The 11,014-nt window shown below is 40.3% G+C and overlaps 1 protein-coding gene across 1 annotated transcript; it reads right to left on the bottom strand.

Moving 5' to 3' along the window:
- Positions 1 to 497: 497 nt before the first annotated feature.
- On the bottom strand, positions 498 to 1,424 carry LOC116046663 (olfactory receptor 10J5-like). Its single transcript, XM_031295062.1, has one exon. It carries the CDS (start codon positions 1,422 to 1,424, stop codon positions 498 to 500), a length of 927 nt encoding a protein of 308 aa, XP_031150922.1.
- Positions 1,425 to 11,014: the final 9,590 nt, after the last annotated feature.

The following is an 11,014-nucleotide window of genomic DNA, read 5'->3' as shown; positions in this document are numbered from 1 at the left end:
AACTTACGTTTTTTGTTTGTTTCTGTTAAGGTTAGTGTCTCCATAGGTGTTTCAGGCCCAGACTTGTAACAAATTCACAGCCCTTCTCAAGAAAACAATAAAAAATATAGTTACAAATAATAATGAGAAATGCCTGGGAGAGGACATTCAAGGAAATATCCTTACGTCTATGGACGGCTCTGTGTACAATAGAAGCTTTGAGTGGGAAATGACAAAATAGTTCAGAAAGTCCAGGAATGTAAATAGTTCCATAAATACAGACTCAGTTCAGGATTTACCCAACTGAGGCTGTGAGTTCCCTGCACAGGGCTGGTTTTCTTGTTTCTCATGGGGGTTTCACAGATATGTGCACGTGTGTAACAGCTGCTTATTGCAAATAAGGTATAGCCCACAGACAATGTTGTGGACAAAAAAACAAATCCTTCAATTAAATGCATTCCATGAATGAGATAAATCATAAATCTGCATTATTATTACATTGTTAAAAAGTGAATATATTAGTTTAATTTGTCGGGACGGAACAATTTCTTGAGGTGTTTATAAATTTCTTTCATTTTCAGTCCATATATGATTGGATTAAAGAGAGGATGATACAAAATTATTTGTAAAGACATTATTAAACGTACAGTTTTGGGAACATTTGTTTCCAGTCGAGATAGAAGTACATCATATGCACTCAAACAGGAAAAGTTAATCAGAACCAACAGGTGGGGTAAACAGGTCTGTGCAGCTTTTCTCCTGACTTCTCTACTACTTCGATAGGTTATTATAAGTATCCTGGTGTATGTAAAAAGTATGAAGAGAAGAGGGAGAGGTACAGCAATTACAAAAAGAATCAAGCCATATATATTCTGGACTGTTGAAATCACACAGTGAAGTTTCTGAATTGTGCTGTTGCAAATTATTCCTTTTAGAACAAAGAAACAGAGTTTTTCATTAGCAATCAGTAACGGTCCCACTGACATCTGACAAGCATTCAGAATCCAAGCTAAAATCAGGAACATTTTAACAGTTGTTTTTCTCATGATAGTTGGATATTGCAGAGGTTTACATATAGACACATATCTGTCATAAGACATGACTGACAACAGGAAGAATTCTGAAGAGCCTAGAGTGTAATATATAAACCACTGAAAGAGACAGGCTGAATAAGATATGATCTGTTTTTCAGATAAAAAGTCAATCAAAAGCTTTGGATAGATAGCAGTGCTGAAAAGAAGAGAGTTGATTAACAAAGCTGTAATGAAAATGTACATAGGTTCATGGAGGGCTTTGTTAATCACTATGATGCACACAATAGTGGAATTACTACAAATAATTAGAATATATGCTGTAAACATGATCACAAAATAAAGATATCTGTATTTTTGCAGTTCCACATGCCCATCAAAAGTTAAATATGTTAGATTTAATTCATTATCCATTATGGTTGTCTGAAATGAAATGTTAATGAATAAAAAAGCTATATTAGAAGTATCATATCACCTGAGATTCTCTTATTCAGTCATCAGTACCTGACCTTGATACACACTGGTGTGGTCCAGCAAACAGAAATTGGATCTGTGATCTGTTTGAGTCTGTGGGAAGTTTTTATCAGACTGCTTCAACCTCCATGGATCTCATTAATCTCTCCAAAGGAAAAGTTACTAACATGTAAACAACTTGATCAAACTCTGGAGGCCTGACCTCATAGTTGTTGTTAGACTTTGTTTGCTCTGGTTGTGTGAGTCTGTGTGATCAAACTCCTGAGACCTTGAGACCTAAACCCATAGATATTGTTGGGCTTTGTTTGCTTAGGTAATGTGATTCAGTCACATTGTATTGCACCATGTATAACAACTTATAAATTAAATAATCACAACAAGATTAAACTGTATCTGCTTGTGCATTTAGTTTTGTTGGAGCACCTGTGGTGCTGAATTTACTAAATGTGTTTTTCGGGGTTACCTCCAGGACTTGCCTATCAGTGAGGTTGCGGTAGTCCAGACCTTTATATTTTTTCTGAGGTATATGAAAGATGTGAAAAAACAGATGTTTAGTTAAGTTTATTTCTTTCACAGAGCATAAGAAACACATTACACTGAAGAAAACAAATATACATATACATATATAGCGGCTTATATAGAAACCACAACCAAGGTACATATGCAAATGGAGACATACACAATCAAAAATACAATTTGAGTGTTAGTGTGCAAAAAAATCATAAAGATGTAATAAAAATAGAAAACATGTAGACAAACAGAAATAATTGCTATGTTTACAATAAAAACAACAGTTCCCTAAGATTCATCTTTTTCCCCAAAGCAAGGCATTTCTAAGTTTATTTTTATACCTAGATAATGATACAGAGGAATCCATTCAATGTAAATTTTCATTCCACATATACTCCACGAAATTTGATAAGAGAACTGCCTGCGGGAAGTTTTGTACACAGGAAGATGAAGATTCTCAGCCTGTGTCGTTGGATAATTATAGAAATGTGAATTGTAAAAAATGAAATAATATCTAAAACTAAAAGGGAAATCAGTTTTTTTATGTTTCGTTTTAAACACAAATATAAAGGTTTGAAAGGATTTCCTTGGATTGTGGTTGTACCTGGGTCGTGGCTGCGGCTGCTGCTGTGTTCCTGCTCAACGGCCACTGCTACTACTGTTATTAGTATTAGTCATAGTTCTATTACCTTTTTTGTCACTGTTCATCTTGGCATTCCAATATATTCCAACAAGCCATTCAGCCGCTTTACAAGTATGGGACTTTTTTATACTCCTAGAGGATTTAACAGATCCTTCCCAAATTGAGCTAGAAGTACATCAAATGTAGTCAAACAGGAATAGTTGATTAAAACCAACAGGTGGGGTAAACAGGTCTGTGCATCTTTTCTCCTGACTTCTCTACTACGTCGATAGATTATTATATCCTGGTATATGTAAAAAGTATAGAGATTACAGGGAGAGGTACAGATCCTACAAAAAGAATCAAGCCATATACTGTATATTCAGCACTGTTGATCTAACACAGTGAATATTCTGAACTGAGCTGTTGCAAATTATTCTTTCCAGAGATTGTTGGGGTCTTTGTGAAATAAATCCAAACTATTACATCCAAGATTGATATACTGTATGTCCATAATTTAAGATTTTCACTCATTAATTGCCCGCGATTGCCACTAGCTCTGATGCTAACCATCCATTTTGTTTCCCATGATGCTCTGGGAGACGCTTAGATGTCTTGAAAACCAATGGAACGCTGGTCCATCAAACATTAGGCACATATAAGGCTGGCAATACGTCATCCAAGAGATCAAGCAAAGATTGTCTATTTTGAAGAGAGATCACCCGAGGAAATAGAACAGAATAGTTAGATGTGACCAAAGATTGTCTATAACTGTTCTAAACCGTTCTACAGAGAAGAATAGCATTACTGTTTTGAGTTTGGGCCTTATTGGTCTGTGCAGAGAAGGGGTGCTGCACAGTGGTGACCAACAGTACAGGCTGCTTTTTTCCCTGTGAATTCCCACAAATATTTCTGACTGTTGTCTACATACATCCAAGAGCAGACATAAACAAGGCAGCAGACATTTTTAATATCACCTAAGAATTGGATGAAATCTCACCAGAAGTTTATAATGGGGGACTTTAATAACTGCATCCTCAAAAAAACTCTGTCTACATACATATGTCACCTGTCCAACACAAAAAATAAAATCGACTTATGCTACGGCTCCATCCCCAAGGCATACTCATCCAGTGCCAGGGCCCCCCCGGGTGGCTCAGATCACAACACAGTCCTTCTAAGACCCACCTATAAAGGTTTTGAAAAGGGTTAAGACTGGTGGAAAAGCAGATCCAGGTGTGGGATGAGGACAGTGTAGAGACGTTGGAAGGATGCCTGGAGTGCACATCCTGGACCATCTTCGAGGACTCTTCAGCTGGCTTGCACGAACAGACAGAGGCTATCTCAGGCTACACAGACTTTTGTGTGAATGCGGTCATTCCAACTAAGACCATCAAGGTGTACCCAAACAATAAACCATGGGTGACGAAAGAACTAAAGGACATACTAAATGAGAAAAAGAGAGTCTTCGCTTCAGGAAGCTTACAGAACAGAAAAGACATGCAAAGGAAGGTCAATAAGGAGATTTATAAGTCCAGGTGTCAGTACAAGGACAAGGTACAGAGTAGCCTGGCTGCGGGGAATTCAAGGGCTGCATGGACTGGTATAAAGTTGATGGTCAACGCCCCCTTCAAGACAGGGAAAAAAATGTACTTCATGGATGACACAGCATCATTAGCGCTGGCCAACAACTTAAATGAACATTTTACCTGCTTTGAAATAAATGACAGTGACAACGTCTCTGCCTGAAAACAGATTGTGATGGACGATGCTGGGATGGAGAGTACTGTGATCATCAAGAAGGAGATGGTCCAGCGAGTGTTGGACTGTGCGGTCCAATTAAGTGGAATTTTCTGTTCTCTCTTCCAATGCTCAATGGGCACCCAGGTGTTTCCATTGCTTTGGAAAACAGCAGTTGTGACCCCCCCCCCCCCCCTTGACAAAGTCTCCCATCCATCCTCATCCAAGGATTATAGGCCCATCGCCCTCACCTCTCTTTTAGTTAAATCACTTGAGCGGCTCATTAAAACACACATTATTAACTCCTGTAGACATGCCCTTGACCCTCTACAATTTGCCTACAGATTGGGGAGGGGGACAGACAATGACATTGTAGTGCTTTTAAATGATCTGTATACACACCTGGAGGGTTGTAAAACACATGCTCGCATTTTGTTTGCAGACTTTTCATGAGCATTCAATACAACCCACCCACAAACAGCAAACAGACTTAGAGACAACTTCCAGCTAAACTCAACACTAATTAAACTGGTGTGAAGCCTCCCAGTTGCATTTGAATACGTCCAAGACCAAAGAGCTGGTCTTTGATTTTAGATGTGGGGCTCCCTCACCCACTCCGACTCTGATAAGAGGAGAGGAGATAGAGATGGTGACAGAGTACAAATATCGGAATCAGAATCAGAATTACTGGCCAAGTATACTTACATACACAAGGAATTTGACTTTGGTAGGTGTTAACTCTCTATACATTCAACAAATAGACATGTAGTAGTAACATACTGTAACAATAGAGACAACAATATACATATAGGCACTAGGGCTGTCAAACAATTAATTTTTTTAATCGCGATTAATCGCCAAATGTCTATAGTTAATCACGATTAATCGCGTGTTTTATCACATGAATAAAATTATATTATTTTGCATTTCAGAACTGTTTTTAAGTACATATTAACAATGGAAAGCAATTATTACCAGTGTATCTTAACCGGGAATCAAATTAATGCAAAGAAAGTTACTTTTTGAACTTGACTTTAAGATTTGTATTTATTTTTTATTTACTGTAAACAAAAGAAACATGTGTGAGTCATTATTGCACAATTTCTCCAAGTACCTAACCTAACTGAGATGTAACACTAACACTTTGCTTATACAGTACAAACAAAATGGTCCAAAAACCAGATGCCACAGCAGGACATTTGTAACCTTTACATTTATCTAATAAGAAATGTAACAATTCTCCTGGACAGAAAAGGGGGTGGACAATGTCCCAAATGAAAAAATCAGTCAAAAACAATACAAAAGTAAACTTTCCATTCAGAATCTTATTGGCATCCATTTCTGCGTCTCACGCTCGCCATCCACTCAAAACGTAACGTTAGCCTACTACTCTTTGGCTGGCTCACAAGCCCAAACAAGTGCAGGCGTGCCTGTTGTTTTGTTTCCGGTCTAGCTAGATCCAGTGTGGTGTTGTAGTTTTTCTAACGTTACTAGTTGTTGCTACAGCATGTGCAAAAAAACTACAAAGTTTGCTTGGCCAAAAAGAACGTTAATTTCGCGATAAAAAAATTGACGCCGTTAAAATGGGTTTGCGTTAACGCCGTTAATAACGCGTTTAACTGACAGCACTAATAGGCACATAACATAATATAAAAAAATACAAATATAAGACATAATATCAAGACAAGTACACATGGAGTGGGATGTAAAGTGCTCTGTAAAGTGTTCTTATGTCTGGTTGTTTTTGTGCGCAGGGAACTGTAGCGCCTGCCACAAGGTTAAAGAGAGTGTGTGCAGGATGTGTGGGGTCTTTGGTGATGTTCTCTGCCTGCTTCCTGGTCCTACCAGTGTACAAGTCCTGGAGGGTTAGGGCAGGGGGGCACCAATGATTTTTTTCAGCTGTCCGAATTATGTGTTAGTCTGTGTTTGTCCTGTTTTGTGGCTGCCCCAAACCAAACGGTGATGGATGTGCAGAGGATGGACTCAATTTCAGCAGTGTAGAAGATGGCCAACAGCTTTTGTGGTAGGCCATGTTTCCACAGTTTCTGTAGGAATTATACATCCTCTGCTGAGCCTTTTTAAGGATGGTGGTGATGTTGGACTCCCACTTAAGATCCTGGGAAATGATGGAGCCCAGAAACTTGAATGAGTCCACATTTGACACTGGGATGTTGGATATTGTGAGGGGGGGGCAGCACTGTGGGGTGCTTCCTAAAGTCCACCACCATCTCCACAGTCTTTAGAGTGTTTAGCTCTAGGTTGTGTTGACTGCACCAGAGCACCAACTTATCAACCTCTTGCCGATATGCAGACTCGTCACCATCCTGGATGAGCCCAATGACAGTGGTGTCGTCTGCAAATTTTAAGTGAGTCAAATGAGTTTGACAGCTGGGTCTCGGCCTTTTAGGGAAGTGCAACATAGTTTTATTGTATTCTATTTCTTGATGTGTGTATGTTATGTGTTAGATAAATAGTGCTGTAGATGTCTAGTTCAATGTTTGTGTTGTGGATTATGTGTCAATATGCCTGCACTGTACAACAAATTGCCTCTCGGGGATATTAAAGTTCTCTAAGTCTAAGTCTAAGTTATTTGAAGAAATGTAAATAGTTTGTTCTTTATATGGAATATATTGTCCTTATACTGGAAGGTTGAACGTCGCATAATCTGAAACGGATCTGACGTGTTAGAGACGTGACGTGTTTTTTTCCGAAAACGGCAGCTGCAAAGCAGACTGTTACGTTATTGTATAACGTGCTTTTAAAAAAACCAAAGATACATTTTTACGTGTAAGTAAGCATTAGCCTCACGCTAATTTATCAAGACTAGGCCTAACGGCTAAACTAACGCTAGCTTCATGGCTACCTCTACACCTGGCGAGTCCCCACTCCCCCTCAGGATTTCCTCGTTGTTTAATAATACAAACAAAGAAATTGCTGACCTCAGGGAAGATGTTCGTCAGCTTTCCGAGGACTTAAAGATCAAAGATGCTTTGTTAACCACCTATTTGGACGTGGCTCATAATCAGTCGCTCCGGATCTCATCTCTCAGTGGCCTTCCAGGATACTGCGCCATGGGACCCAGCCGCCTGCTAACGTCCATCTTCTTGCTCGACACCGGTTATCAAGCCACCCTGGACTGAGGTGGTCTGCGGCCAAAAGAGAGCCTCGGGTAGGGCTCCATCGCCTCCTGCCCTCAGCCTCTCCAACCGATTCAATGCCTTGTCGGAGTCGGAACCAGTTGCGGCCGATGCGGTTCGCCGGGCCCGCCCCGCTTCAAAGCTGACTGACCAGCCGTCGTCACAGAAGAGGATTGCTACCGCGCGGCGAAAGCTTCTAAAGGATGCGGTAGTCAGACGGTCCGGTGGCCTACACTGCCTGGATCGGCCAAATGACAACGTTCCTGAAATACAATCTCCACAACCGAACGGTAAGCAATCTCCCTCTTCTTTTCCCTGCCCATCTGAAACCGACACTGACTGTTTTGTTTCCGTCACCGGCCATCCACACCCCCCCCACTCCTCGTCCGCTCTTCCCCCTAACCACAGTAATTATTGGGGACTCCATCACTAGAGACCTACGGTTTCATAATGCTGTCACACACTGTTTTCCCGGAGCCAAAGTTGCAGACATCCTGGCTAAAGTTGTGGACCTGATACCCTCATTTCCGACCTCTATCAAACGCATCGTGGTCCATTGTGGACATAACGACATGTCCACTCGGATTCAGGAGTGTGAGCGCACAAGGCGAGACTTTATCACTGTCATTGAGGCTTTAAAAAGTACTGGGAAGTCGGTTTTTATTTCAGGCCCACTTCCATCTCTAGGTCGCGGATCATGTGTTTTTAGTAGACTACTCTCCCTTAACACCTGGCTCCAGCTCACATGCAGCATTCACAAGATAGTTTTATTGACAACTTTAATCTGTTTTGGAAACGTGGCTCCCTGTTCAGCAGGGATGGGATTCATCCCAATACACGCGGAAGCCAGATGCTACGTGGAAATTTGCACCACGCCCTGCATACTCAGAGCTATGATTGACTGTTTGCATCCTGTAAACACTCCCACAAGCACACTGACCAGACACACTCTCCCAAAAGCTCTGACTCCGTTACAAATAACTCTGTTAACCCACAGACCAGCTATATCATTCCAGTTATAATCAATAATATCAGTAATCAGAGATACAGCGCTACACGCCCCTCTGTGCTCCCTTCGGAGCAATCACCCATTCATAATCCCATAACCACGGTGTCTGTCCCCCGACTGAGACCATCAAACGTTAACAAAAGAGGTGCTATACTCAACAACCTAATTGGAATTAAAACAACAACTGCAATGATTGAACAGAATAGGAAAATCAAATGTGGACTATTAAATATTAGATCTCTGTCTTCTAAAGCAATACTGGTAAACAAATTGATATCAGATAACCAAATTGATCTATTCTGTCTAACTGAAACCTGGCTGGGCCATGAAGAATATGTCAGTCTAAACGAAGCCACTCCTCCCACTCATATTAATACTCATATTCCACGAGGCTCAGGCCGAGGAGGGGGAGTTGCAGCCATATTTGACTCAAGCCTGTTAATTAATCCTAAACCTAAACTAAATTATAACTCGTTTGAAAGCCTTGTTCTTAATCTTCAACACCCAACATGGAAAACAATACAGCCAATTATATTTGTTGTTGTTTACCGAGCACCAGGTCCATATTCTGAGTTTTTATCTGAATTCTCAGAGTTTTTATCATGCGTAGTCCTTCAATCAGACAAAGTACTTATATTGTAGGTGATTTTAATATCCATGTGGACGTTGACAGCAATAGCCTTAGTACTGCTTTCAATTCACTGCTAGATTCTATTGGTTTCAGTCAGAGGGTGCATGAGGCCACGCACTGTTTTAACCACACCCTTGACCTTGTGCTAGAATATGGCATCAAAATTGAAGATTTAATAGTATATCCGCAGAATCCTTTATTATCAGACCATTTTTAATAACTTTCGAATTCTTACTACCAGACTATACGAAATTAAATAAAAGGTCTGTTGAGATGCCTCTCCAAACGCAGCGCAATCACACCATAAAACGTTAAGACACGTTAAGAAAAAAGATCCCTATTTTGCCGTAATCCAATGACACGAAAAAAAGTAATCCACAGCGATCAGTAGATCCACAACAAGGGTCACAGGTGAACAAGGCCGCCGTTTAAACAAAGTGGAATAAACGTATAAAAGTCCAAATCTACACAGAACAACAATCAAACTGACAAATTTAAATACACAGCATTTAGGAAACCTTTATTGCAACATTGGCACGGCAAGATGTCCAGATAGTACAACAGTAATTTTCGTTTTTTGCGTCCTGCTGCTCCCATCGTCAGACGAAAACTCCACGTATGCGGTCAGACCCATCTGCTAGGGTGCTGATGGGGGGCCGAGACTGAGAGCTACATGGAAAAATATGCACCAAACAAGCCACTTTGAAATGTTGCTCTTTTCATGAATACAAAAGTTGGGTGACCCCCCCCCAGACTAAAAAATGTTGGGTGACCCTCCCCTCAGCAAAGAATAAAAAGACATGACCCTCCCTTGTTTTCCTCCGGTGGTCCATTCCATAAATACCGAACGGTCCCTTATTTGTGTTTACTGTCCCACAACCTTTTTTTTACATTCCAGTGACATCACTTCAGCACAAATATTCTAATAGCCCAGTTTGTCCTGAAAGGAAATGGTGTTTATAGATTGACTGTGCACAACAGGGTTGATGTTTTACAAGCTTTTTTGGAAAGTAAAACCAGACGGACCGTAAGTTGTCAAAAATACCTGAGGGCATAACATCTTTTTACCCATTGTCTTTGTCACACCTGTAGCTGGTGTTGAAGTCTGCAGCTAGACTTCTAACTGGCAGCTGAAGAAGACACAGCTTTACATCAGTACTAGCATCCCTGCACTGGAAACCTGTCAAATACAGGATTCTTTTATTTGTTTTTAAAGCCATACACGGGCTGGACCCCCTGTAAATTTCAGAACTTATGTTCCTTCTCTTTCTCGCCTTTGTGATTCCTAAGCTTTATAATTCTTCCTTCCACTTTCAATGAAGTGTTCCCCCTGCATTGACACTTTTAAGACACAACTCATTACTTAAATGTTTTCCATGGCTTTTGGTTGCTATTAGTGATTTAAGTATTTTAGTATGTTATAGTCAATCATTGTTTAAATTGAACTTACGTTTTTTGTTTGTTTCTGTTAAGGTTAGTGTCTCCATAGGTGTTTCAGGCCCAGACTTGTAACAAATTCACAGCCCTTCTCAAGAAAACAATAAAAAATATAGTTACAAATAATAATGAGAAATGCCTGGGAGAGGACATTCAAGGAAATATCCTTACGTCTATGGACGGCTCTGTGTACAATAGAAGCTTTGAGTGGGAAATGACAAAATAGTTCAGAAAGTCCAGGAATGTAAATAGTTCCATAAATACAGACTCAGTTCAGGATTTACCCAACTGAGGCTGTGAGTTCCCTGCACAGGGCTGGTTTTCTTGTTTCTCATGGGGGTTTCACAGATATGTGCACGTGTGTAACAGCTGCTTATTGCAAATAAGGTATAGCCCACAGACAGTGTTGTGGACAAAAAAACAAATCCTTCAATTAAATGCATT

This window comes from Sander lucioperca, chromosome 8, assembly GCF_008315115.2.
Source record: "Sander lucioperca isolate FBNREF2018 chromosome 8, SLUC_FBN_1.2, whole genome shotgun sequence".
In the NCBI taxonomy this organism is placed as follows: domain Eukaryota; kingdom Metazoa; phylum Chordata; class Actinopteri; order Perciformes; family Percidae; genus Sander; species Sander lucioperca.
The sequence above is the reverse complement of the archived record's forward strand: the minus strand, read 5'-3'. Positions and strand labels throughout refer to the sequence as shown.

Excerpts from the sequence above, each read along its gene's own strand:
- LOC116046663 (XM_031295062.1), bottom strand. The coding sequence starts at position 1,424 with ATGGATAATGAATTAAATCTAACATATTTAACTTTTGATGGGCATGTG.